The sequence below is a fragment of the Grosmannia clavigera genome (genome assembly GCF_000143105.1).
Source record: "Grosmannia clavigera kw1407 unplaced genomic scaffold GCSC_140, whole genome shotgun sequence".
NCBI classification, from domain to species: Eukaryota; Fungi; Ascomycota; class Sordariomycetes; order Ophiostomatales; family Ophiostomataceae; genus Leptographium; species Leptographium clavigerum.
Window position 1 is genome coordinate 1,345,815 of NW_014040801.1, and position 26,640 is coordinate 1,372,454.

Sequence of the window (26,640 nt, forward strand, 5' to 3'; positions counted from 1 at the left end):
GTGTTTCTTAATTTAGCTTTATTTTTTATTTGTCACGATGAAAACGCCGCACGCCAATCCCACTGCCCAACGCCGTGCCGTAGAAGCTGTAATAGGGACCTGTTCACTTGAGGACGGTGTGGGCCCCCCGCATCTCCAGATACTGTTCGGCCACGCCCTGCTGGAAGCCGCGGATGCTGGCAAACACCTCGCTGTTGTGGTACCGCAGCCGGGTTTTGGGATCGGTGTAGGGCGCGTTGAGGCCAGTGATGTCGCAGTAGCGTCGCTGAGGCGCCAGGCTGGGCGCGCTCTCGATGTTGGTATACGTGACCGTTGGTGCCGCCGTACCTAGGCTGCCGGCCGTCGACGCCGGCCGCAGGCTCTTCTCCAGCACGAGCTTCGAGAGACTGCGATTGGCCTGAGCCAAGAGGCTGCCGTCTCCGGTGGCGGAAGAGGCGCCACCGCCGGCGACAATGGCCGGCGTCGTCGCACCGTTGGTCGACAAGGCGTCGTCGTTGCCCTTCACAGCAGCGGCTGTCGTCGGTACGATCAGGCCTCTGCTGGGCGTGTTGGCACCGCTGTTGTCCTGTGGCGTGGCCGCGGCCGAGGCCTCTTTGCGGGACGCGTCGCCCAGAATGGTCTTGATGTTCTTGTTGCGGCGCTGGTTCGGCCGCCAGAGCGGGTTGCGAAAGGTCTTGTGGACCGCGTGAATGTCGAGCTCCTCCAGGAGGGCCTGGTGCGCCACCAGCGCGGCCTGCGCTTCGGGGGTGGCCATGTTGTGCAGACGTTGGTCGTGATGGTGAGAAGGGCGAAAGGAGGGCTGGGAGCATTGATGTATTTTGAGTCATGTGACACATCACGTGATCTACAAGTTGATTGTGCTCTGAGTAAAGTAAAAGCAATTACGTATTACATTCTATATACATTATCATTATCATGGTCCAGCTTATGCAGCAGGAAGCGTCGTGCACTCATACGTTTGTCGGGACTCTTGCCAGTTCTTGGACCATGGGATTGGCCATGGCAGCAGTGCCTTCGCCATCCTTGTAGGGCGTGCCAAATATGTCGTCCATGTCCTCGAGCGTCTTGCCACGGGTTTCCGGGACGAAGAAGTAGACGAAGAAGCCGGAGCAGATGGTGATGCCGGAATAGACGAAGAAGAGGACGTTGCCGCTCGGCGTGGCGGCAATCATGTAGGGGGTCAGGCGAGAGACGACGAACTGGGCGATCCACTGGTTCCAGGTGGTGATGCAGACGGCCATATCCTTGATGCGGGCGGGAAAGATCTCGGCGCAGTAGACCCAGGGGACACCGGTCCAGCCGGCCGAGTAGCTCACAGCAAAGGCATAGACGGCGACGACGGCGACGACACCGGCAGAACCCTTGTCGGACTCGTGAACGGAGACGGTGTTGAAGATGGCGATATAGCCGAGCGAGAGGACGACGCCGGCGGTGGCGACGAGCAAAAGGACGCGGCGGCCGGCCTTGTCGATGAAGAAGAGCAGGCCGAGGGCGGTAGTGATGACACGGGCGAGCGAGTAGAAGCCGGAGAGAAAGAGGTGGCGAGCGGTGCCGCGAATGCCGATGGACTGGAAGATGGCGGGCGCATAGGCATTGACACCGATGCCGCCGGTCAGATTGGCACACCACATCAACAGACAGCCGAGCAGGAGTCGATTGCGGTTGCCGGGCCACGCGAGCTCACGCACGACCTGCCAGCGGCTCTGCTTGGCACGCAGACGACGCTGACGCGCGAGAGCCTCTTCGGCACGATCGATCTCGAAGCAGATGTATTCATGCTGGGGGTCGAGCTGGCGCAGAAAGGCGAGCACCCGACGGGCCTCGTCGCTGCGATCATGCTCGACCAGCCAGCGCGGCGACTCGGGCAGACCAATGGCAGCAGCAAGGCACAACAGGCCGGCCGGGATCATCTGCATGGCCAACGGGATCTGCCACTGGCGCGACTGGCTGGCCGGCACGCCGATGATGGTGAAGTAGTTGACCCAGAAGCCCCAGAAAGACGACAGCTGGTTGTTGATCTCGTAGAGGCCGATCAGGGATCCGCGGATGGCCACCGGCGACAGCTCGCCAATGTACATGGGCACCGACACGGTGACGCAGCCGAGCCCGACGCCACTGAGTGCCCGGCCGGCATACATGAGGCTGAGACGGCCGCCAGAGAAGGTCTGGTGGTCAGGATAAAGGCAGAAGGATAGAGGTCGAGAGGTCCCAACGCACCTGCATTGCACATCCGATGAAAAAGACGACCCCCGAAAGTGCCAGGGCCGACCGGCGGCCCCACGACTTGAGCACAGGAAAGACCAGCAGACTGCCGACAATGGCGCCAATCTGCACAAACGACACAATGTTGGACGTGATGTCGGTGTAGCGCGAGCTGTCGGCCGGCGGCAGGTCAAAGTCACGCACAAAGGCCGGCAGCACCATGCAGCCGCCGATGACCGCATTGTTGTAGCCAAACATCCACGAGCCTGGCGAGTCAGCCAGAGCGGCCTGGAAGCGGTAGAAGAGATACGCACCGAGAGTTGCACAGAGCGACACCGCATAGATGCGCCAGTTGTAGACCTGTGGCGGCGTTGGCCGGTCTTCTTGGGCTCGTCCAAAGGCCATGATTAGGACAGCAAACGGCAGAGAAAGGCTGTCGACGGATTGTGGCCATTGAAGAGCAAAGAGCAGAAGATGCAGTATCTCGACCAAAAACCGATAAACAGAGAGAAAACAAAAACATCCGACACAGCCAACAACACGATACAACAACAGCAGAAACAGCAGAAACAGCAGAAACAGCGGTATAAGTCGACCCTGCAATCGTCCCCGCTCTACCTGGCCAGCGGCACCGGACCCTTCTCAGGTGCTTCTCTCTGCCTGTTGGCTGCTGCATGTGCCCTCCATCTGACCGTTTGATGTGTCGTCTCTGCTGCTCGTCGTCGTCTTCGCCCCGCACAGGTTCCGGCCTGTACCGCTTCTCCACACCGAGTTCGGCGCAGAGTTGGCCGTCCTAACCGTTTTGTCCCAAAAACCTCCGATCGACATGGGACTCCGGCTTGCCTCATCGTCTGCCGCACGGTGGGTCCCAGGGCCTGGAACCGGCTAAATCCAGACGTCCACATGTCCGGACAGTATCCGAAGCTGACCAGACCGCCTGAATCCTCTTATCACGTTACTCTCGCCGGTATCGCGATCCTGCATGTCGCCCTGTATGGCAGACGGCCTAGCTCATCCAAGATCAGGCTGTGTACGATAAAGGCCTATTCTGCCGGACGTGACCGCCTTCCGTTTGGGGAGCTGCAACACCGCCTTTATCCGAGCCCCAGCGAATAGACTCTACGCGCCTTCTGACTGCACTGCTCTCTCCGGCACGCGCGCACAAATGGTACGTCGTCACGAAACGTGCAGGACCACCCGCAGACCGCTGACCGTGCGCAGGAGAGCCCCCACGAGCACCAGCAGAACCTGCTGCTGTCCCGCATCATCACCAACGTGGTAGGCCGTTTCGGAAGTCAGACAGAACGAGCAAAGCTAACGTGCTCGTCTCCCGGCAGGAAAAGCTGAACGAGGCCGTCTTGGTGATGAACAAGGCGCTTCAGGTTGGTTCCCTCTCCGACCAGGGCGAAACGCTGGCCCAGAACTAACCAATGTGGCCCAGGATATTAATGTTCAGAACATGGACGTGGAGCTTGTGGCTCAAATGTTCAAGAACTACCGGTCCAACGTCCTGTTCCATCTGGAGGGTTGGTCTCTTCTTCTGCTCATACGATCCCTTACATGCTGATATGGTTGCTTCTCTCTAGCTACCGACAACCTGACTGACCCGTCGTGACTGAGTTGCGTACGAGGGCATATCCATCTGCAGGACGCTTTCCATTGTCCACAGCGGCCCGGAACCCCACTAAAGCGGCTCCGTATAGCGGCCACCCAAAATAAAATAAAAATAAAAATAAAAATAAAAAATCCCGAATTTCAAGCTCTCTAACTGTAGATCCGCCGTCTAGAGGCGCCCATCTCGTCTGTACAGAAACTACCGGCAGTCTCTCCCAGTGTCGCCATGTCGTCCACCGCTGCCTCTGCCTCTGCGGGCGCCTCGTCCTCGTACACCATCTTTCCGCCGATCCCTGCCCCGCTGCAGCGCCTCTTTGACCTCGTCCCCCTCGTGACGTATCCAGCCAATGCTCTTCCCGACGAGGCTCCAGACGATGAGCCGGAAGAGGCTGCTGTCGCCCCTCCGACGCTCTTTGTCTTTTCCAGTGCCTCTGATGCGGCCCGCGGACGGCCTAGTTTTAATCCTACCTGTTTGAAGTGGCAGGTGAGTCGATTTTGCCTTGCCTTTTGTCTTCTACTTTTCTGCCTTTCTCTCTCTCATTCTGACCTCTAGACCTACCTCCGTCTTGCCGGAGTCGCCGTGCGTCTGGAGCCGTCGACAAACCACGCATCTCCGAGCGGCGCCCTGCCCTTTCTCCAGCCCCCCCGCCGACGTGGCCAGACAGCTGCCCGGCCTGTCTCTGCCCACGAGCTGCAAGCCTACACCAAGAGGATGGCCGAAGAGACTGCCAGGCTTCCATCCTCCGGCCAGGACGACTCCCGCGCGCTCGCATACCAGGCGCTCCTCGACACGTGCATCCGCCGCGCCTGGCTGCATGCCGTGTATCTGCACGAGAAGAGTGGCAGCAGTGGCCGCAGTGAGAGCATAGCCGCCCGGCTGTACGCACATCCAGCATCGACGTCTGCGCTGGTTCGTGCGGCACTGGCACGGCAGCTGCGCATGGCAGCCGCAGCTGAGGTCTGGGGCGCCCAGGGCAGCTCTGGCGGCCAGCAAACCGGCCACGAGACCGCGCAGATCTACCGCGAGGCTCAGGCAGCACTGCAGGCTTTGGCTACCTTGTTGGAGGACGGCACAGAGAGACCGGATGAGACAGACGGCCAGACAGACCAGGCCGGCCCGTTCTTCTTTGGCAGCCATGAGCCGTCACTCTTTGACGCGGCCGTGTTCTCGTACACAAATCTGCTGCTCGAGGACGACGACAACAACGCCTCGGCTCGCTTCCGCTGGCAGGACCGCACGCTTCCAGACGCTGTGCGCGCTTTGCCAGCATTGGTACGACATCGCGTCCGCATCTTGGAGCGCTGCTGGCCAGAGCTGGCGGCTGGCCAGAAGAACACGGTCCCGTCTTCAGTGACAACAACGGCCGATTCCATAACCTGGGTCAAGCTGTGATGCAGTCGATGGACGTGTCATGGCCCTGTATCATATTGTACTATACTCGCTCTAAAAGGCCGTTTCGCAGTATATCACTTCGTCAACAACATTGCTACCATTCGATACGGAGAAACGTGCTCACGACTACCAAATACTATACACCACAAGTCCTCTGCTGCCCTCGTCTGTACATCGAGTTCTAAGCCCCAGCGCCCTGTCCACTACGGAGCAAACAAAGTCCAAGAGCAGACGCCCAACATAGACGAGATACACAACGGGATGGACCGCAGCAGAGCTAGAAAAAACTTGACAACGACAACGCCGTGCCACAATTGGCCTTGCCAATGTGACCGAGACGTCTGTGAAAAAGGATAAAAAGGGAGGAGAGATCCCTGACGAGAAAAACCGGCCCAAACACCGCAGCCCTACCTGGATCTATAGGATGTAAAAATGCGCCCGCCGCAGCCTTGAAACGATGTAGAACAGAGAAAAGACCCACGAGACAGCCTAACGGCACGGCCATGCAAAAGTAAAGTCGCTCAGTAGTTGGATGAGGACGGGATCCGGTCGACAACTCCCTGGATGGTGACAAACGATCCCGGCCCGCCGTCTTGGCGGATGTCTTCCAGCAGAACGCTGGTCTGGGCATACAGGTTCTCCAGAGCAGCACGCGATGACTTGCCGAGAGATTCTGACGACGTTAGCTTCGAGAGAAGACCAGAGCACACAAGACGTGATACATACGCAATATCGCCGAGTTCAGCTCCTCGGCAACAGCAACGCGTCCCCGCTGGTCCAAGAGATGTGCCACCCCCTTTTCCTTGAGCGGGTTGGTGTAGGCCAGCAGCGAAAAGATCTCGCCCAGAGCACTGCGAATCTCGCTTCGCGCATCATTAATGTATTCCGATTGCAGCGCCTGGCCATACGCAATGGCCTCGTCTACTACTGACTGACTCGGCGGCAGCCCGTCTGTGCCGTCCTCGACCATGTCGATATCGTCAATGTCCATGTCCTGCTGCGAAAGGTGGCTGTCTGTGCGGCCACGGCCGTTGCTCTGCTTGCCGCTGCCGCTCACGACCGCGCTGGCAGTGCTGATGCCGCCGTTGCTGCTGCTGCTTCTGCCCACCAGGTTCAGCTCGGCCTCTTTGCGGATCATCTCCACAAACTTCCTGCATCGCAGCCGGAAGTACACCTGTTCATTGGCCTCGAGCACATGGGGGTAGTAGAACTTGGTCAGCTTGAGAGCCCGGTCAATGTCACCTTCCAAGATCGCTCTTCGGATTCCTATCTGGCTGTCAGCTCGGTGCTTGCTTTGGCTTGTCAGGGAGGGAACCGACGTTGACGGTTGTTGGCATCCTCGTCATCAGTAATGCTGATTCCTTTCACCACGTTGGCAGGATTCAAGTTCAGAGACGCCTTCTCCTCCCGGATTTCATCGGCAAACGCTCGCGCTGTTTCAACGTAGCCATCATGTTGCAGGAATTGCAGAACCTAGGCATGTTAACAAATTGCCGGCCAAGCCGGTCCTTCGTTCTAGAAGACGTACCAATTGTTGAATAAGCTCCGTCTCGCCCAGATGTGGTGCAAGACCCTTTGTACTACAAAGTGTCAGCCCAGCGCAAATACGTATACATGGCGTCATGACCTACCCTGTGTTTCTTATCTGAGCATCGATGAGGTTTCGTTCCTCCTGCAGCATTGAAGAGTCAGCGTGGAGAAAAAAACCAGGGTGCATACGCCGTGAGCAAAGACAACTTACCTTCATCATGCCGTCGATATCAAAGGTGAAAGGCGACTGGCCAAAGTTGACGCGAATGTGCTCGCCCGACTTCTTCAGACCGACAGTGGGGAAGAGCTTCAGATTGCTTCCCCTGATATCTGGAAAGGCCACACCTGCAGGACTGTTTAGCAAGTGAAGCAAGGAGGAGAAAAGCAGGAGTACCACCAACCCTGATTTTCGCCGTTTTTCGTGTAAAAGGCAGCCCCCGTCCGGAAGTTCACGCCACAGCCGACGACATCGCCAGGCCCAAATGGTGGCCCATACGACTTCCCCTGGCTGTTCGCATAAAATATGTTTCCGTCGTCGCTGTGGTATCCCCATGACTTTGGCTCCCATCCCGGCTGCCGTGTCAACGACGCCGAGGCGTCCGAGAAGCCGATCCCAACCGTCGACCTTTTAAGTAAGCAGCGTCAGTACTGCACAACTACAAGAACGAGAGACACAGCCGCCACTACTCACTCTCCCTTGTGCTTGCCCAGCACGGTCACCTCAAAGTAGTATATGCCGCACTGCGGTGGCATGTAGTGGTCGGCACGGATGGAGCAGAGGTCCTGCTCGCGGTCGCCCGTACCCTTGAGCGACGAGGCCATGTACTTGACGTCCAGACCGCCCGAGAGCACTTCCAGCCCCGACTGCGGCTTGTCCTTCTTGTCCCAGCGCGACGGCAGCGGCGTCATCGCCTCGTCGTCGTCCAACAGGGCCGTGCCTGGGCTCTTCTCCACCACGTCGAACGCCATACCTCGGTACGATGGTGGGCCAGGCTTGCTGCTGCTGTTGTTGCCACCGCCGCTGTTGCCGATGCCGGCAACACCTCCGACACTGCTGCCATACAAGCTTTGGCCGCTACCGTGGCTTGCCAGGCCGCTGCCGACCACGCTGCTGCTCCCTGTGAGGACGGCGCCCCCGATGATGCCACCGGCAGCGGCGGTTGCTGCTGCTATGGCCGCCGACTGCGGGTGTCGCTGCTGTTGGTGGTGCTGCTGCTGGTACTGCTGGTGCTGCTGCTGGTGCTGGCTCTCCCGCTGGGCCTGCAGCTTGGCCTCGTATTGGCTCTCCAGTCGCTGGACGTAGACGGAATCGCGCAGGTACGACGGCGTGAAGAAACCAATGTTTCTTGGAACACTTGCCGTCGTGTACGTCTCAAAGGGCGGGGCGCACAGCAGGTGCTCAAAGGCATGCGAGAACGACGGCAGCTGCGTGTTGCGGGTTCCCAGAATCTGGTACAGGCCGCCACCCGAGGCCTCAAAGGAACCACGCCCCTCTGTATCGGCTCCATATGGACCCCGCAGGCTGCTGGAGCTGTTGATGTTGCTGGCACCGTTGCCGCTGCCGTCGGATCCGTCAACGGTCACGCTGCTGGTCGGATTCAACAGCTGGGCAAAATTGGCACCGGACCGCGCAAAGCTGCCCGGACCTGACGCGACAGAGGCATATGAGGACCGCCGCAGGTTGAAGCCCGACAGGTTCGACGTCGGGTCGTCCTGGAAGGCCGATGGCGGGATCTGGTACGGGTCCGACATGGTGGAAGAGGGCGACAGGAAGCGAAGATTCGCAGGAAGAGAACGCAGCGGCTCAAGGAGCGGTGGGCGTTATGCAACGAAGTCGAGGGACGTCAAATAGCCAAAGCTGGTCCCTGACAAGTATCCAGCACAGTCCCAGGCCGACCAGTGCTGGAATGGCGCGATGGTCGCAGTCGTCCGTACGGAAGGCTGTCGTGAGTCGAGGAGAGCGATTGCGAACAGGACGGGGAGATAAGCAATCGAGCGAGAGCTTCGCTCGATAAAGCGGCGAAAGCGAAAACGGGGCCGTCTTGCCTCTGCTTCTAGCTTGTCTGTGCGGGAGGGGACAGATCGAAAGCTAGGCTGGCTTTTCGGTGATGGCGTGCAGGTAGCAGCAAGCAGTTGGTGGCTGGTTCGAATGAGGGCAAGACAGACTGACCGAGCCAGACTGGTTCCTGGTCGGTAGCAGAAATAGCCAAGGTCGAGACGAGGACGAGAACAAGCGACAGAGGAGAAAGGCCCAGAAGAGGAGAGAAGCGCAGTACCTGCTTGGGGCCGAGATCTGGGTCGGTCGGAGGTGAGCAAAGCACGCGAGAGAGGAGACGAGTGCGAGAGTGAGTGTGTGTGTGGTGCATGGAATGTGGTGGTGAGTCTCAGGAGGAGCAGCCTATAATCGCTGATAGGACAGGTTGCTGACGGCATCGTTCGAGCTGCTGCCACCACCTGTTGCCGTCGTCATTTCTTCGTTTAGCAGGTACCTGCTCTCTCGCTGCAATCCGGCGGGCGTCGCTTGTACCTCTCGAACAAGCACCCCCGCCCGCTCGCTCGCCCTCCACAGAGAGCAGGACTCCCTGTGGGTATGCCTTGCAGGGTATCATAGGTATCGATGCGTCTTACTGGCCGGCGGGCCCAGGCGGTGGCGCGCTACACGTCAGTGGGATCTGCGCTAAATACTCCGTACGACACCTGACACCAGCCATGAACACGCACACTGGGCAACAGGGAGCACTCCCGCCAGCGGCCACTACATGGCGCTGTTCTTCCCAAGCCCGAAGCCTCTTACGCTCACTGTGGTCATATCTGCCTCTGGATAAACAACGTGAAAATGCATTTTTGTCTTTTTGGTTATCGCTTTCGTCCTTTTCGAAAGACCCAGCAAACGCCTGCCAAACGCCAGAAGTCCCCTCCTCCCCGTCCTCCCTCTGCCAGGCACCGTGCCACCAGGTGTGGTCGAGAGAGCAACACTCGACCTGACTGTTGAGACCGTAAAACAACACAAGCGGAAGCACTCCGCTTCCGTTTCTCCCATCACCCATCCCTCTCTGCCGTGGTTTTGAAGACCCAATAGATACCACATATCCTCTGGCGTGCCAAAAGGTAAGAATGAAGGAGCCAGACCGTCTAGAAAAACTGATATACTCGTAAAAAGAAATCATGACGCCGAAACAAAGACCGACACGTATGTCAGCACTCAGAAAGTAGAGGCCCGCGGCCCTAGAATACACGTCCTCAACATGACGAGAGACATCCAATAATAACAATGAAATCAAAAGGGTGAGAAAGGAGTGAGATAGAAAAGGGACAGCAGGGCAGCTCATGCCACCGCTACAGCCACGGCTGCAATTGTTGCCTGTGCCACTGGCGGTGGGCTCGGCCGCGCGCTGGGAACGCTCTGCATCTCAATGTCGCCGTCAGCAGCATCCGCCTTGGAGCCGGTGTCGGTTGTATCTGTGGCATCTGTGGCATCTGTGGCCCCGTTCATGCCGTTTGCTGCTTTGCCGTTAATCCCATGCTGGGTGCCCGCCTTGTTCTCCTTGGCACTGCTGCTGCTGTCGTTGGCATTCTCTTTGTTGCTGCCTTCGGCTGACGCCGTAGCCGTGGTAGAGACGTCTGCAGACGAATCGTCGCCAGTCGATCTCAATGGTGCTGTCCAGCGCGGGATCTCCCAGACGACACCCGTAAAGGTCTTGAGCTGGAAGCCGCCCTTGCTCCACTTGCGGCACGGCTTGCCTGAGCGGTCGAGTGCGCGGAGGCCGGCATTGATAGCACCCATGCTGGCCTTGGGTCCGAGCTTGTGCGTGCCACCAGCACCGCCGCGGACGGGGTCAAGCAGGCTGTCGTCCCTGGGAAAGAGTTAGCACCGAAGACAGGAGAGGAAACAATAAAAGTGGACGCCGTACATCTTCTGCTTCTTCTTGGGGCCTGGCTTGCTGCGTGCCTTGGGCGTTGCGACGTCGCCATTTGCGCTGCCTGGGTCGCCATTGGCGTCAACGCCCGCAGCAGCAGCAGACCGCTTGACGCCCTTCTTCTTGGTGACAGTTCCGTCGGCACCTGCAGGCGGAGCCATGGCGGCAGAGGGTCCAGGCGTTCCCTCCAGCAGGCCGTCGGGGCCAAAGGAGCCGCCGGGAGTGTTCGGCATGGACTCTGACGCGTTGTCGTTTATGATCAAAGCGCTGCCAGACGGGGCAGGCGAGTCTTTGGCGGAGAATGAGTCCTCTTCCTTGACACCGGATAGTGTGGCGGTAGCCGTGCCTGACGCGCTGTCCACGAGCATCTTGTCGCCAAAGATGGCGCGCAGCTTGTTTCCAGGAACCGTCAGAGTGATGATGGAGCTCTTGTCGGACTTGCGGCGGTCTTTACTAGCGGTCGACATCATATGTTGCAGCGCGTCGATGCGAGAGATGCGAGTGTAGTGATTTCGACGCAGTGTCTCGTGAGCTCGAATGGCTTGCCCCGGCTGTTCGAATGTCTTGCCTGTCGACGGTCGCGATTGGCAGATTCGCAGTGTGCAAAAGTCGAGCGGTAAAGAAAATAAAATGGACAGTCTCGAACTTGAGCCGACGGGAAAGGGGGAAATGACAGAGCGAGTAATTCGGTTTGCCTTCTCGCGGTGATTTTAAATGCGCTGCTCTCGCGTTTAGTTCCGGGTGCTGCGGCTATGTGGTTTGGACGAAGCCGATGGAACAGAGCCCAGTGTGGGAAATACCCGGCAGAATTCCCAGTCACTTTCGGTTGAGAGTGAAATTATTAAAAAAGGCAAGGGGGGGGGAGACTCGAAACCGGAGGAGGCCTGGCCTCGCAGCTGAGCGGAGGAAAAGAAGGCGGTCGGATTATTATACGTGGTGTCAAGCGTGCGAAAAGAAAATTTTCAAGGGTCACATAAGCAGCCGATAGAGGACAGTGGCGGTAGTGAGGGCGAGGATAGCGGTGACGAAAGCGGTGCTGATGGCGATGGTGGTGATGATGGCCGCTGGGAAATCATGGAAAGGAAATGTGGTGATGGTGATGGAAAAAGGGGGACAGATGTGTGTTTAATTGTGGCGTGGGAAGGCATCCTGGGCAAAAAGGTTTTGGGTTTGGGGCCCATCGAGAAAAAGGCGGCCGGGCGTGACAGCTAAAAGGAGGGAGGCAGGATTGGGGAGCGACCATTTTGCTCATGCTGAATGAAGTTCCCCTTCACAAGTCGTGGGTCAAGCGAGCCGGAAGGGGAGTTGGCTTGCAGACTGTGTGTTGTGTGGTGTTTGGCCTTTTCCCCATTCTTTTGCTAGTTTATTTAATTCATCGGGCCCGTGCGTCTTGTTGCCTCAGGCACCACATGCCGCAAAATGAGTACGTACCGCGCCCGGCAGCCAATGATGGTCAATGGCGTCGCTCCAGCCGTGTCCCGACGTGGCGTAGCGCTCATCTCGCCGCCCAGGGGTATACAGTGCGCCTATCCCTACACACTGCGCACGCTTTCGTCGATGGTATGCTGTGATCCTGTCTCCCAAATTGCAGCCGATCCAAGACAGGTCACGTTTTGATTAACCAGATTGGGACACACACCTCGGCCGGTCCTACTCGGCATCTGGGCTATCTTGCAAGTTGGCAGACAGAGGCGTCGCTTTCCGACACTCGTCATCTGCGTTGTGAAGCCCGTAGTCATACGAGTACCTCCAGGCGGCCGTCGTCATCCTACGGCTGGCTTGTGGAATCTGTTGCCTTCGTAGACCGAGTCGGGCTAGACACAATAGCCCATGCTGTTCTAAGACTGAGACGATCTACGAGAAAGATACGGAAATTCGGCCACCAGCAAGCAACGCGAGTAGAAAAAGAAATACGGGGGTGAGGCCAAATATCCCTTATCCACACAGTGCCTCTTGCAACCACAGAAAAAAGAAGCAGCCGCTTCTACACAGAAAATAACACCAATCCCGAATGAGCCCACGCTGAGCGACAGGGAAAGATAAAATAGCAGGGCAGCCAAATCGGCTTCGCTCTTTCATCACCTCCTATCGCGCGCTAGGTTAAGCTGTCAGCTGGCCGGAAAAAACATCGGCACACAAAAGGAACGCCTGACGGCGAGAATATACGATGCAACACAGCAGCTTGCTGTTCCGGCCGATCTGTCTATTCTGCTCTTTGGGCAGGAAGCTCTTCACTCCGTAAAACCGAGATAACTCATACGATCGAGCACCTATTAGCCCCTCCTTAGAGCGGGTTTATTCAGCGACAACCGATAGCGTCAGGAATATTGAAATAATAGCAGCCGGGTTCTTTTGCCGTTGGGCGCTGCTCTGACAATTCTGCCAGTCAGACCGGAGAAAGGCTGTGCTCTGACTTCCTGTCGACTGCTCAAGATTTTTGTGAACTGAATCAGCGCCTTGAAACCCCGTCATCGAGTAAAGAATGTATACTGTACCGAATGCACTGCCATTTCAAAGCACATTAGCCGTTTTGGGCCGACTTGGGGGATATTTCCGTCAGTTACAACCTCCATGCTTTCCCAAAGATGACTGCTTTTTGTGTCATCGACCACTTCTTGCAGATTCTGTCGTATGACGCCTATTCAAGGATGGGAGCTGGCCTGTGCAGCGTAAAGCGGTCCTCTGATAGCCATCGTACAAGGCATCGAGAAGGACTGCCTGCTTACCATTCTCATAACAGTATTAATTGCCTCGCTTCTGTTCAGGAAGTAATAGAGAACGGAATCTACTGCAGCCTATATCCCCGGCCCAAGACCCCCAAAGGTCAGCACGTTGTCCCAATGCATACCAAAGATAGCTTCGAGAGCTCTGTACGGTAATGGCACGATGCCTGGGGGATGTGAGATATGTAGTCATGTCGCCAACGTGCTTTATCCCACTGATGGCCGACCGGATCGATGATTTCGGCGGCGACGGGCCTTGGCGACATAGGAGCTGTCAGCGGAGTCGTAGGAGTCGTCATCCGAACCGTCTTCCATTGCATATACCACGGCAGCCGAGCGGACACGCACAATGAGCCCGTTATTGACGAATTAAGCATCATGGAAAGTATGAGATAAAGGGTGCTCACCAACTCTAAGACCATAGCAAGCAATGACGTATGAAATGCAATTCCTACCTTTCCAGAGTCTTATGAAATATTCTACCAATCTTGAGAGTTGCTGAGCATGCTTGTCCGAAAATTACAGCCTTCGGACCCGACATCGTAGCATTGCAAAGGCGTTTGCAGTATGTTTTCTGCGGTCTGGACCAAACAGCAGACGAGCAAGGTGCTGATCCCACAAAGCAGGAGTGCAACCCCGACTCAGCGGCTTCAAGATCATTGATGGGGCCCAGAAGGTCGAACACGGGCACCTTGTCGGTTACTGCCCCGATGACTACTCAATGAGAGTCGGGGAGTTTATCTGCGAGCACTATCAGGTTGTCGTCACACTCGAGTTTGAAAAAGCATTTGCTGTCTGCTTATCGGGCATCTCAAAACCTCTGCTTTTAATCCATCATGGCGAACATGACTTTGTTTGTTGAGCTTCTTTTCCCTTCACACGTCAATGCGTCTTAAAATCCCCCTCTCTAATAGAGGAGAATGCACAGGGGAGGTACGTAGGATAAGTTGCCAAGGAGGCATCCCGGTACTGCGAAGAGCAGGGGGTGAAGCCTGGCTGACGGCAGTTGGAAAGTGATAGGCTAAGATGAGAATTATTTGTGTAATATCCCTCAATCAGTTCAACGTTCTCATCACTCGAGCGTTTTGCAGAGTGGCAGATAACCAATTCTGACTCGAAGGGTCGGGGGGCTCTCTACACTTGACTTGATTGAGTTTGTTGCTATCGTTGACTGTGTAAGTTGTAACGTTCATTCTAATGATAGCTTTCTCACGAGATAATAGTGACAAATAAGACACACTTGATGAACCAACATCTAAGCAGCCCACAACCGCCACTTATATAAGCAAGCCTACTACTGTCATGCCTATTGGGCTTTCTGAAAGGCAGAAAAACGAACACTCAGCCCACTGATAAACATAATCGGACCTCACTTCCTCTCTATCAACTCATCTTCTGCGGATTGTTCATGATAGTCTCCCGCAACACGAGTCCACAAAAGCAGACTCTCTCTAAATGAATCCCTCCAAATATGGGTACCCTCATCTCGTCGCTGTGGCACTTCTGCTCTCAGCACTTTAAAACAGTTCCCTTTTGGCTCCAGAGGACGCCACAGCTAGGCTGCCTCGGCGACCTACCGCCGGAGGTCCTGCTTCTAGTCGTGGAGCACCTCAACCGAGCTTCAGCCGTTTGCTTCGCCCTCACCTGCCGCACCTTTTTTCAGACGTGTTCTCGCTACCTTCGGTCGTCTCTTTCTCTGGCCAGCTTCAGAATGATGAGCGTAAACGAAAAAGAGACCCTCTTGCTAGCCTTGGAGAGGGATTATCCCCAGTACTTTTACTGCCATCTATGCATCCTACTTCATCGGTGAAGGCATCTTGGTACCGCTGTTTTATGAGGTATGGTCAAATTGAGGACTTTTTTCTTGAACACGACTCCTTTTACCGATACGCAAATGGGTGTTACTTCGACGAGTTTTATTCGCTTCCATACCATTACGCCCGTGTGGTTATGAATCGACACTTTTATGGTGCCGCACATGGCGTGCCTGTGCATAAACTTTCTTCGAAATCACACGACTACCGCGCTATCCTAGTTAAAAAAGATGCACGGCGAGTGGCAGGCCCGCATTGTAGATGACCAGCTTATGCTGCGTACAACTCGGTCCCTCAGCCAGCCAGAGGGGAGCTCGAAACTGTTGCGCTTGTCCTTCAATAAATATGGCCCAAGAGCTTGCGAACACATTGGGACAAGCAACGACTTGAATTCCCTGAGCTTTCGCTGTCACCGAACTGTCTCGGAACAGCTCAGCACCAGAGTATTTTGCGGCCTGTCAGGACTCCGTAACGTCTTGCCGCCTGTGCCTGACAGATTGCAGCACCACAATCAGTTGTCACGGGCATAAGAAAGTATGGATCGTCAAACTTGTGACGTATAAGCTACTGGGGGGCATACGATCACCAACAGATTGGACATGGGACACCATGACAAGGCCATCGCACTCCGAGTTTCGACGTTTCAATTTCGCATTGTACGGTCCTGGGACTATACGTTGCATGTGGTCCAAGGATTACGAAGAGCCTCTAGAACTGAAAGGAGAGTGGCTTGATGCAGATCAGGAAATCTCAGCATGTATAGTCATGTAAACCGACAACCAATCTCATAGTACCCATCGTGGTAATTGACAAACAATCGACCAAACACATCAATGCCCCAGTTCCATCTGAACAGTTGTTTGACACGTAATTCTGCATACACAGTGAAGTATCAAGCTCGTCTTAGCTTCGCCTTTTTAAAGGCTACTAAACCCCAGCACCACGGTAAGGTGCGAGCTGATCGCTGGGGACGGCCGAAGCCGCCACCCCCTGGACGGTGGGGTGTCATCAGTTAAATTCCCGGAATTAACTGGATATTGCCTGTATCCTTTCTCGTGCCAGGGCTGCGGCAGGAGTCCTGCCAAACGAGTTGACAAGAGAGAGGCGGTCGTCTCTCTGGATCTTGATGAGCAACTTCACTGGGCGCCGGGTGTTAGAACGAATGATTAGTTCGTGAATCTCCTCGGTAGGCTCCTGAACTTTGGCCGCCAGGTCCCGCACCTCGTTCATCAAGCCAAAAGTTGCCTCTCGACTCTCCAGAAGAGCGTTCGCCAGCAGTTGCAATCCATCCATCGAACCAAGAGTTGCCCCTCCATTCTCCTGAAGAGCAGCCACCAGCAGCTGCAACTCAGTCGTCGAGCCAAGAGTTGCCCCTCGGCCCTCCTGAAGAGCAGCCTCCAACAGCCGCAGCTCATTCATCAAGCCTCGGATATCCCAGGGTGGCTCGGCAGCAACCCCCGCGGGAGGGATCGCCGCTGTCATAGTCCTCCAGCCATTGTCCCAAGCTTCCCTCAGTTGCCTCATCGTTTTGTGGAGTTCCCTGTCGAAAGAGGGTTCGGGGAAGATGTCTGGGCGGCAATACCAGAGCAGAGAGAGAAAGAAGCCAGCGGCTAAGAAAGCCCCAACTGCCGTCCAGACAGTGGGGAATGTGAAGTGAAAGTCGGTTGAATTCATGATCTTTGTCTCGATCAGAAGTGCAGCTTGAATAAGCAGAGTGCGGTGAGATGTTGCCGGCTTGAGGAGAGGAAGAAAACAGAAAGACAGGCGACTTGTCAACGAGAATATATCTTCTCTTAGATGTTCACACGTTCCTTCCCTATAAGTCGTGCTCATGGTGGTACCTTCTTTATCTAATCGGAGGAGATAGAAGGGGAAGGCACGACGGGCAGGAAACATGCTTTATGCCATCTCAAGCTCATTGTAATTTCAAGTTCCTGCCGTCTGGCGACTAATCTGTAGATGGCGTCAACCATGAGTAGCCTTGGGTCTTTCCCTGTCGCATTGATGGTACAGACATTGTCATTTCTAGAAGGGCCGTTTAGACCTAGATAGGAAACCCTCTGTTTCGTTTTTTGGATGCATGGCCTCGAGGTTTAATCTTGAGCAGTCAACAAAAATGGTCGTGGAATATCAAAGACATACTCAAGCACCATGAGCCGGGATGATGAAGCTTGCTCTGCAGCGAAGAAGCTACCTCGAGTGGCATCGAAGGTTGCTTCTTACTCATATGCGGCAGCCGCTTGCAATTGAGAGCTCAAGGCCCACAGCCGTCTGGTCGCGAGAAATTGCAATTTCAATTAAGAGCTCCGGAATGAAAGAAAGGCGGTCTATATTGTTCAAAACGGCTTGGAACCTTTTGTTCAAAGGTCGGAGTTGCGCCAGAGGAAGTGGTACTTGGTGGTGAGTATGGCTGGCGATTGGCTGGGCAATTTTTGTAAAGCAAGATTGGCTCTGCACATTGTTACTATTGTCTGCTGGGTATCTGCGCAAGTGCCGAGTATTACTGGTAGCACTTTGCAGTCCGCATATGCACTTTTGGTCTGCGGCTGATGGCCGTCTCGCCATGGCTGTCATGTTTTTTTTGCAGCCCTTATGCGGGTTGAGGCCCGATGCAACCAATCGTGCCGGAGGAGGGAAAACGGGAAGTTCTTTCACTGCCAAGGGCAAGCTTACTCGTAGTCGTAATCTGACTGTTGCAAAATGGTCTGCCGCGACCGAGAGGCCTTTTCCTTCATGTGGCAGGAAGGCAGCCGCATCGCACCTGCCTTGCGTCGTTCGCCCCCCCAAAGGGGCCATAGCAGAAGCCTTTGTGTCTGCACCTTGCTTGTTTTTGTGCTTGTGTTACTACTGCTTAGAACACTACCCCCCTACCCCCCCCCTGTCTTTGTTCCATTTACGGAGTACAGACTTCCATTTCCGGATCGCGAGAGCGAAGCAGACGCCGGCCAAAGTGGTGCAGCTCTCACGCAGACTTGACGACCTTTCACCCAACGATCCTGCAGCCGAGCTACCGTGTGGTACCGCCTCTGACACTTTTCTTCCTTCTCTCGTCGAGTCGCTTACGCTTCTTTGTTCTTCTTTTTCATCTTCCTCTGCCTCTCTTCTCTTTGGACTCTTCCAACCTCATAGCATTTTGGCCTTGTCGACTGCCATGTGGCCATACGCTAGCATGACTACGGCTTCTATTCGACGGCAGCGCCAACCGTCGCTTGCACCTCTGGTCTTTCTCGCCTCAGTGGTCTCTCTTGTACTGGCTGAGCTTCCCGGAAGAAACGATGCCATACTGCAGCTGGGTGACGCTGGTGCCGCCAACCTGCTACCACCGCCGGCCATCCCCCTCCACGCGGACTTCCCCGGTCTCAGCCCGGCCTACGGGTTCGAGCCGGCGAAAGCACTTTTACGTCGTGACGGTGGCGGCTGCGCTTCCAATTTCCACTCATGTGAGGTCCCCGATCTGACGTGCTGCTGCTCAGCTAACCATTTACTCGCTCGTCTGCTCGCTCTAGGTCTTGATATCAACTCCTCTCTCTGCTGTCAGAATAGCAAGTACTGCTTCATCGATCCCACTAGTCTCGGACCTGCCTGCTGTGACATCGGATCGGTTTGCGGGTCCTCTTGCAGCGCCTCTCAGTACGAGTGCAATGCTACCACAACCATTACCCTACGTGCCCCCACGACAGGCTCCTCCTCTGGTTCTTCGGCCACTGCAATTGCTCTTGCTACATCTACCACTATCTCTGTCTATTCCGCTTGCTGTGCCCGCCGCTGCCCCCAGACCAGCATGTTCGCTTGTGCCAGTAGCCTCGGCAACGGCTGCTGCAGCTATGGACAGACCTGCGCCAGCAGCAGTCAATGCATGTGGACTACTAGTACTAGTTCTAGCACTGGTGGGAGCAGTAAAAGCACAAAAAGCATAAGCCTCACCTCGGCCACGTCTACCAGCAGCTGTGGCACCAGCCAGATCACCTGTCCGACTGCTCTTGGCATTGGCTGTTGCGCCTTGGGCTATGCTTGCACTGTTGTGACCAGCCAGCTATTCTGCGCGCAAGAGACGGCAATTGCGGTGACTAAAAGCAACAGCAGTGGGCTGTCCTCCGGTGTCAAGGTAGGTATTGCCGTGGGCGTCATTATTGGCGCCGCTGCCATCATTGGCGGCGGTACGTGGGTGTGCCTTCGCCAACGACATCGACAGTCGTCAGCTGGCAGCCGCTCTGAGAACCCGCGCGACTTTGACCCGTACCAGATGGCCAACAGCGATGGACAGCCGGGCGGCGGAGGGGCTTTCTTTCTTGGTGGCAATCCTCACAGTCAAACGCAGTCCTCTGCGATGGCAGACTCTCCCGTTCGTTCCTGGCGGCGGCCGCTGCACCTCCGTCGCAATACTACATCCGGAAGTAACAACAGCGCTCCTGAAAGCGGTCCACCTGGTGTTCCTACGGGTGCCATGGATCGTGAAGGCGACCTTGTGCCGTTATACGGCCCTGGCGGCTTGGAGATGTTCCCTCCGAGAGTCGACGCAGCTCATGGCGCAGACCACGGCGTACCCGTTACTCCTCAGGCGCCATACGATATCGTGGCACCAGTCGAGATCGATTCGACCGCCGTGATGCGACCTGAGAGAATCGGCGGCAGTGCGGCAGCAGCTGGACCGCCATTTCATGCGGTAAGCGAACAGTTTGAACTAGATGGCTCTGAAGTACCGCCAGCATCGTCCTATACACATACTAGAGCGCCATCGCAGCAGCAGGCTCTTGGCGCCAGCTCTAGCTCGGATGCGGCGGCTGCCCAGACTGACGAGTCGCCCATCGTGCCGCGGTATATACCGTCTGGTTTGCTAGATTCATTGTCATAGTAGTACAGAAAGAATCTCATTATTTTGGATTTTGCTTGATTTTGATTTGGGGATAAAAGTCTTTAATATCGCGATACTATATTACACAGCGGTCATGTTTAAGAACGGCTTGACAATACCCCTGTTTGTACGTCGGGAAACTCAATGTAGATTATCAACGCCGCGTTATGCACATAGAAAATCTAAGACTGCAATGAAAGCCATAACCGAACTATCCTCACCAAAACGCCTTGTTACAAAATCGACACGAAACAGGGGGAATCAGGGAAAGGGACTTATGAAGTAAAGGAAATGGGAAAAAAAGAAAGAGGTATTCATTCTGGCGGACGACAGAAGGGTGTTCGTGTTCTGTTTAGCACACGGCACCTCCAAACGGCGTATGTGCTGTGAGGTCGCGGACCAGGTCGTCGACGTTGTGCAAGTGACGTCCCAGAAGAGCCTGCTTCTCTTCGGTCGTGCGCGTAAAGTCGTCGTCGGCACTTCCGCGTCGCTTGCGTGCAGGAACAGAGTCGCGCGGATTGGCCAAGGGAATCGAGGGCGTCTCAGGCATGAGGTAAAAGTAGAGAAACTCGACGAGCTTGAGCTTGACCTCGCGCGACGTCGACCGGGACTTGAAGATGGATGTGACGGTCAGCAGGCCGTCGAGGGCCTCAAAGGCGCGGGTGTTCTGGGGCGTGTCGATGAGGGCGACGACGAGCGTGAGGAGCGTGGCCGATTGGATGGCCGGACAGTTGACCGGTTCGAGGAGATCGAGGAGGAGCTGAGGGGGTTAGCGGGGGATGAAACGGGGGAGGAGAGAAAATGAGAGCTAGACGCACATTCATGTACTTTTCCCGCGAGAAGAGCACTTTGCTAGGTGGGTGCAGAAGAAGCATGCCTTGAGTCAGATCCAAGGTGTTGAGGATCAGCATGTCGTTCTGACCATCGCTGCCGCGCGAGAGCAGTCGATCCAGCGTGTCCAGCAGCCGCTGGGCGATGTTCCACTCGAAGCCCTCCTGCAGCTTGAAGAACTCGAAGAAGGCTGGGTCGTCGTTGAGGTCGTCGAGTGTCTTGTAGGGTGGTCGCTGCTGTTGCTGCTGCTGCTGCTCCTCCTCGGTGGTCGGCCTCTTCTTGGACCGCGATGCGGACAGACAAATGGGTGCTAAGAGACCCTCGACCTGCTTCAGGCCCTTCTTGATCTTGGGTCCATCGTAGGACGACAGGTTGTCAAAGGCGAGAGAGAGCAGTGCTTCCATTTCGACAGCTGAGGGGTTTATCGCCTGGCTGTTTGAATGTTTGATTGAGTATTTGCGTATCTGGGTATCTGAGGGTTTGGGTATATGATTTTCTGCAGTCCCAAAGCTGCAAGGGAGAGGGGTGATCACGGGCGTTGAAAGAGAGCAGGAGCCAAAGGTTGATGAAAAGAAGCGGTCACTCGGCAGAGCATAGCAACAAAGACAAATAGGAAGAACAAGCTTGTCGACTTGCAAGCAAAAGGAATGGGATTGCAAAGTCGTCAGGCTACTACTATTATACAAGGCCAGAGGCGTAAAGGAGGAATGAGGAAGAAAATAAGCTATATCCACCTCGTCCAGAAAGACTGGCGTGGACGAGAAAACAAGGCGGGCTCAGGCTTTAGTATATCGAGATTGTGTCAGATTTGGCGGGCGATGCGATATTTTGATAAATGCCACAGCAACGGGCGGCTTTCCGTTGTGGATGGTTCATGCAACAACGGCGCTAAGCCGGGACTGGCGCTTGATAGACTCCCCGCACCGCAGTAGAGAAGAGTGGGGCTTGAGGCTTGGGCTGAGGCGACTCGCTAATCCTGCTTGCTATACGTACACTTCAGTTGGCATGGACAAAGGCGAATCAGATGCCAGTGCTGAAAATCAAGTGATGATCATGCCCTCTATTGCAAATAGGCATGCACAGAGGGTCTCGGAGAAGCGGCTAGGTGCGGGAGACCACACCGGTCTGGAATCGTCACTGCATGATGCCAGTACATAATTCGATGCACTTTCACCCCTCTCTCGCCAACATATGCGGCTAAGGCGGCATGATACCAAAATGTGACGAGTTCTGCAGATGGTGCTGAACGTGGGATGGTTGTGACATCCGAAGCAGCGGAGTGTCCGGGTGTCGAAAATGAAAGTTGGACGAGTAACTCGGTACGCGTACTCCTACGAGTAACTTATGTACGAAATTCGTGATACTGCGGAGTAGATTCCAGAAACCGTGGTAGGAGGCCGTCAGGGCGTTTGCGCAATGGCCAGTGCAGGGGTGCAATGCTATGTATAGTACGGAATAGAGAGCTTGGCAACGATCTACGTCGTAGGACTCTCGTTTGCGGTTTTGGATTGGCCGGCAGTAGCGTCCGAGACCTTGGGTTTAGGAATGCTGTACGGAGTACGGAGTACTTCGTATAAGAGTCAAGCACCCCGCATGCTTCTGCAAACCCGTTGAAGCCCCTGATTCGATATTCAGGAGACTCCCTACTACGAGTACGAATACCGCGGCAGCCTAGTCAGCTCAACTTCTCACCGCGCACGACAAAGCCGGCAACTGCGTCATCACCCACTCCTTCTGTCACGCCGTCTGCCGCCTCTGTTAGCTGTCATCCAATCGGAGACACGTGCAAGGCAGTCGTTGTCGCCTGACTCCGGTCAGATTGGGCTGCTCTCAGGAGGTACGACAGCGCGATCCCTTGACTGCTACCTGGCCTGACCCGCCTTTATTCTGCCAGGCTAGAGGCTAGGAAAAGAGCACAGGGCAGCCTGCAGGCCATCCAAGTACGACTGGAGTACATAAAATGCTGTCATCAAAGCAGGCCCAGAAACAGAAGGAGCCCGCAGCCATGCTCTCTTCTGCACCTTCCTCCTCGACCGCACCGCCCTTTCTCCAGTCTCTCGACGCCATCCCGCCTCGAAGATCCTCGACCGGACAACAGGAGAAGCAGTCGCAGCAGATAGCCGCTTTGTTGCAGTCCCAGCAGCAGCAGCAACATCCGTCTCGTCGCCATCACCACAGCGTGTCTTCCTCCTCGACCATCTCGGGCCAAAACCCCATGCTTCGATCAGTACCAGAATCCGACTGGATTTCGGGCAACTCGAATGCGGCCATGGCAGCGACACGACGACCTCGAAAGCCACCCATCACGCTGGCCTCGCTCACGGCAGCAGCAGCAGCGGCAGCGGCAGCGGCGTCCGGGATACCACCAGGGACGCTCAGCGAAGCGGCCACCGATGACACGTCTGCCGAGTCAGAAGGGCTGCCGATGATGACTGCTTCTGCCACCACGATACCCACACATCCAGCCATGCTGGGCGGGCTCAGCCAGCCGATCTCACCGGCACCGCCGCCAGACGCGAAGCGGTATGCGGCGGAGGACTTCAACTTTGGGGCTCGAAGGACGTGGACGCGGGAAAAAGAGCGGATCATCCGGGGCCCATACGAATACCTGAACGGGGTCAGGGGCAAGGAGTTCCGGACGCAGATCATCAACGCGTTCGATGGCTGGCTGGAGGTGCCGGTGGACTCGCTGGCCGTGATCACACGGGTGGTGGGGATGCTGCACACGGCCTCGCTGCTGGTGGACGACGTGGAGGACTCGAGCAGCCTGCGGCGCGGATTGCCGGTAGCGCACAACATCTTTGGGGTGCCGCAGGCGATCAACAGCGCCAACTACATGTACTTTGTGGCGCTGCAGGAGGTGCAGAAGCTGCGCAGCCACCAGCGTGCCCTGGCCATCTTCTCGGAGGAGCTGGTGAGCCTGCACCGTGGCCAGGGCATGGACCTGTTCTGGCGCGACACGCTGACCTGCCCGACCGAGGACGACTACCTCGAGATGGTCGCCAACAAGACCGGCGGCCTCTTCCGGCTGGGCATCAAGCTGATGCAGGCTGAGTCGCGCTCGCTCGTCGACTGCGTCCCGCTCGTCAACATTCTCGGTCTCATCTTCCAGATCCAGGATGACTACCGCAACCTGGTCGCGTCCGAATACACGCTCAACAAGGGTCTCTGCGAGGACCTGTCCGAGGGCAAGTTCAGCTTCCCTGTCATCCACAGCATTCGCAGCGATCCGGCCGACCTGCAGCTGCTCAACATCCTGCGTCTCAAGACCAATGACGACGAGGTCAAACGCTACGCCGTGAACCACATGGACCGCACTGGTTCTTTTGCCTACACCCGCGACGTGCTCGCCGTGCTCACCACCCGCGCCCGCGCCATGGCCGATGCCCTCGACGAAGGAATGGGCCGCAGCCGCGCCATCCACGAGATCCTCGACCGGCTGGTCATCAACTAGGGGCGGCTTCTGGATTTGCTCTCTGCTCTTGGTTTCCCTCTGCTTTTTTGGTCATTCGGCGTTTGGGGAACGGGTTCGGACGTCTACAAGGAGACAATATATCCTGTACGGAATATGGCGGTGCTGGCATCCTTTTTGCATAAGCAGAGAGCCATGGGAGTAGCTCGGCGTGCTCGAGAACAATTTAGCGTTCAACCTGCTTAGTAAGCACATGACGTCCTGGGTAACGATGTAAGCGGTGCGCTACGGAGTAGGTCTGAAATAGGAGCGAAGAACCTGTTTATTGTGCTGGTGCTACGTAGTAAGTAAAGTAGCAGTATTTTCAAAGCATCTACGGAGGGTCTGGTCAATAAGGGCTGTGGGCCACTATTTGTTTGATAACATATTGATGAAAAAAGATCGACGCAGAGGGAAAGAGAGAAAACAGGAGGAGTAAGTGACGAGATGCTAATGACACGGGATTAAAGGCTATCGAATGAAGACACCCGTCTTTCATTACATGGAAGTTGAACCTCGGACAACCACTGGACCGTGGCAAAAAGGACGAGTATTTGTGCAGTATCACGAGGCACTCCTCATTTTCTCCGACACTCATGACAAGCCGTTCCCCGGCATCGAGACCCCTCCGATGTTGCCATCCACTGCGGCGACCTGACGACAGACTCCGTGATTGCCGATTTCCGTTCCGCGCTCGAGCAGCTCGAGGCCGTTCGTGCTCCCCTCAGGCCGGCCATCGCGGGAAATCACGACTTCACGCTGGACATTGCCATGTTTCGGAAAAAGGCGGCAGACGCACGCCTGACAGACATGCCGGGACTAGTCGTCCGGACGTACGGCCACTACGGCGAGGTGCGCGAGCTCTTCGAAACGGCACGCGAGCACGACGTGCATCTGCTCGACGAAGGCACCCACTACTTCACTCTTGCCAACGGGGCGGTACTCACCGTCTATGCCAGCCCGTTCACGCTCTCTCTGGGCGACTGGGGCTTTCAGTTTCGCCCCAACGACGGCCACGAGTTCGCCATTGCCAAGGACACTGACATCGTGATCACACACGGCCCACCGGCCGGCATATTGGACGGGACCGCCGACCTAAAGCAAGCTGGCTCGTCGGACCTGTTTGCTGCCGTGGCCCGAGCACGACCTCGCCTGCACTGCTTCGGCCATATCCATGAGAGCTGGGGCGCCAAGCTGGTGGCCTGGCGGGAGAGCATCAGCGCCGTGTCCTCCCACTTAACAGATGTGGAGAATGGCAGATCGACCGTCGTGGATTCTCTCCAAGGCCTCGGCTTCAGAACCGGCACGACCGAGGACAAGGAGGAGGCCGAGCGGCTGGAGCAAAAGGAAAAACTGTATTCGGAAAAGGGATCATACTCGACGAGCCATTGCTCAGGAGACGATCACGGGATCAAGCATGGCCAAAACACCCTCTTTGTCAACGCGGTCATAGAGGGAGACGAGGAGCATCCAATACAGCCGGCCTGGCTAGTAGATTTAGAACTCCCAAGCCTTTTTACTGACGAGTCTGGGAACAGTGGCGGAAATGGTTCGATAGAACTGATGAAGGGTCTCTGAAAAGGATTAAAAGGGTTTAATAGAATAGAGACCAAGGCAGGAGCTCATTAGTCAGCTTGTACCGTGAAACCACAAACAGTCACGGAAGTCACGGAACACTGCAATCGGAAATGTTTTCTCTTTTTTTCTGTTCTCTGTATTTTTCTACTGTGCTGTTCCCCTTGTTCGTCCCCAGACGCTGCGCCGGCAAGACACCAAGTCCTGGCCCGCTGCCTCGACGGGTATTGGCATGGCTTCATTGCTTCCTTTCCCACCCTCCGGACCCAACCCTTTCCTGCTTCCTGCTTCCTGCTTCCTGTCTCGTTTCCATTGTACACGAGCACCAGAACACGGCCTACAAAAGTATCGTTGGTCGTATCTCCGCCCTTCGCTGGCACTGGCCCTCGACCAAACACAACACGATGCTACTGCACTGATAAATAATATCGGCCAGTTCTGTTTCTCATGCACAAGGTAGTCCCTCGTCCCAGCGCTCAGGCGAGCTCTGGCGGTCAGCCGAGCAGGAACCCAGACCCAAAAGAGTGGACTAGAGTCAAAAGAGGAGAACCAGAGAGGGAGGAGGGAAACAATGTTGCGGAAAGCGGCGAACGAAGAAATGACGGAATGGATACGGCGCAAGAATATAGAAAAAAAAACGAGAGCTTGCTGTATGAGAAATCGTACACGGACGACGCAGTGCAGCTGAGATTCTCAGCTCCCCTGGCCGTCGCCAAAGATATAAGGACTGCTAGTTCG

The 26,640-nt window shown here is 55.9% G+C and overlaps 9 protein-coding genes across 9 annotated transcripts; 4 read left to right on the plus strand and 5 right to left on the minus strand.

The window, feature by feature from the left end:
* Positions 1–103: 103 nt before the first annotated feature.
* Positions 104–2,607, minus strand: CMQ_411 (major facilitator superfamily transporter quinate; the record flags this gene model as incomplete). The annotated part of the gene is made up of 3 exons (XM_014317490.1): positions 104–799; positions 957–2,165; positions 2,218–2,607. 3 exons carry the CDS (start codon positions 2,605–2,607, stop codon positions 104–106), a joined length of 2,295 nt encoding a protein of 764 aa, XP_014172965.1.
* A 760-nt stretch (positions 2,608–3,367) lies between these two features.
* Positions 3,368–5,209, plus strand: CMQ_1495 (mitochondrial outer membrane protein; the record flags this gene model as incomplete). The annotated part of the gene is made up of 6 exons (XM_014318574.1): positions 3,368–3,370; positions 3,424–3,480; positions 3,540–3,584; positions 3,644–3,728; positions 3,990–4,300; positions 4,370–5,209. 6 exons carry the CDS (start codon positions 3,368–3,370, stop codon positions 5,207–5,209), a joined length of 1,341 nt encoding a protein of 446 aa, XP_014174049.1.
* A 521-nt stretch (positions 5,210–5,730) lies between these two features.
* On the minus strand, positions 5,731–8,491 carry CMQ_1210 (ran-binding protein; the record flags this gene model as incomplete). The annotated part of the gene is made up of 9 exons (XM_014318289.1): positions 5,731–5,882; positions 5,936–6,475; positions 6,529–6,682; positions 6,738–6,789; positions 6,841–6,881; positions 6,951–7,084; positions 7,141–7,364; positions 7,431–7,710; positions 8,095–8,491. 9 exons carry the CDS (start codon positions 8,489–8,491, stop codon positions 5,731–5,733), a joined length of 1,974 nt encoding a protein of 657 aa, XP_014173764.1.
* Positions 8,492–10,064: 1,573 nt separating this feature from the next.
* Positions 10,065–11,126, minus strand: CMQ_597 (duf1711 domain containing protein; the record flags this gene model as incomplete). The annotated part of the gene is made up of 2 exons (XM_014317676.1): positions 10,065–10,593; positions 10,651–11,126. The coding sequence occupies 2 exons, from the start codon at positions 11,124–11,126 to the stop codon at positions 10,065–10,067; spliced, it is 1,005 nt and encodes a 334-aa protein (XP_014173151.1).
* Positions 11,127–16,219: 5,093 nt separating this feature from the next.
* CMQ_1342 (uncharacterized protein) lies at positions 16,220–16,717 on the minus strand (the record flags this gene model as incomplete). Its single annotated transcript, XM_014318421.1, has 1 exon — positions 16,220–16,717. The coding sequence occupies one exon, from the start codon at positions 16,715–16,717 to the stop codon at positions 16,220–16,222; it is 498 nt and encodes a 165-aa protein (XP_014173896.1).
* Positions 16,718–18,362: 1,645 nt separating this feature from the next.
* On the plus strand, positions 18,363–20,045 carry CMQ_691 (uncharacterized protein; the record flags this gene model as incomplete). Its single annotated transcript, XM_014317770.1, has 1 exon — positions 18,363–20,045. One exon carries the CDS (start codon positions 18,363–18,365, stop codon positions 20,043–20,045), a length of 1,683 nt encoding a protein of 560 aa, XP_014173245.1.
* Positions 20,046–20,397: 352 nt separating this feature from the next.
* CMQ_982 (cell division control protein 14) lies at positions 20,398–21,280 on the minus strand (the record flags this gene model as incomplete). The annotated part of the gene is made up of 2 exons (XM_014318061.1): positions 20,398–20,805; positions 20,864–21,280. The coding sequence occupies 2 exons, from the start codon at positions 21,278–21,280 to the stop codon at positions 20,398–20,400; spliced, it is 825 nt and encodes a 274-aa protein (XP_014173536.1).
* A 2,063-nt stretch (positions 21,281–23,343) lies between these two features.
* Positions 23,344–24,330, plus strand: CMQ_877 (geranylgeranyl pyrophosphate synthetase; the record flags this gene model as incomplete). Its single annotated transcript, XM_014317956.1, has 1 exon — positions 23,344–24,330. The coding sequence occupies one exon, from the start codon at positions 23,344–23,346 to the stop codon at positions 24,328–24,330; it is 987 nt and encodes a 328-aa protein (XP_014173431.1).
* Positions 24,331–24,541: 211 nt separating this feature from the next.
* On the plus strand, positions 24,542–25,905 carry CMQ_1476 (metallophosphoesterase domain containing protein; the record flags this gene model as incomplete). Its single annotated transcript, XM_014318555.1, has 3 exons — positions 24,542–24,553; positions 24,729–24,762; positions 24,932–25,905. The coding sequence occupies 3 exons, from the start codon at positions 24,542–24,544 to the stop codon at positions 25,903–25,905; spliced, it is 1,020 nt and encodes a 339-aa protein (XP_014174030.1).
* Between the last annotated feature and the right edge of the window lie 735 nt (positions 25,906–26,640).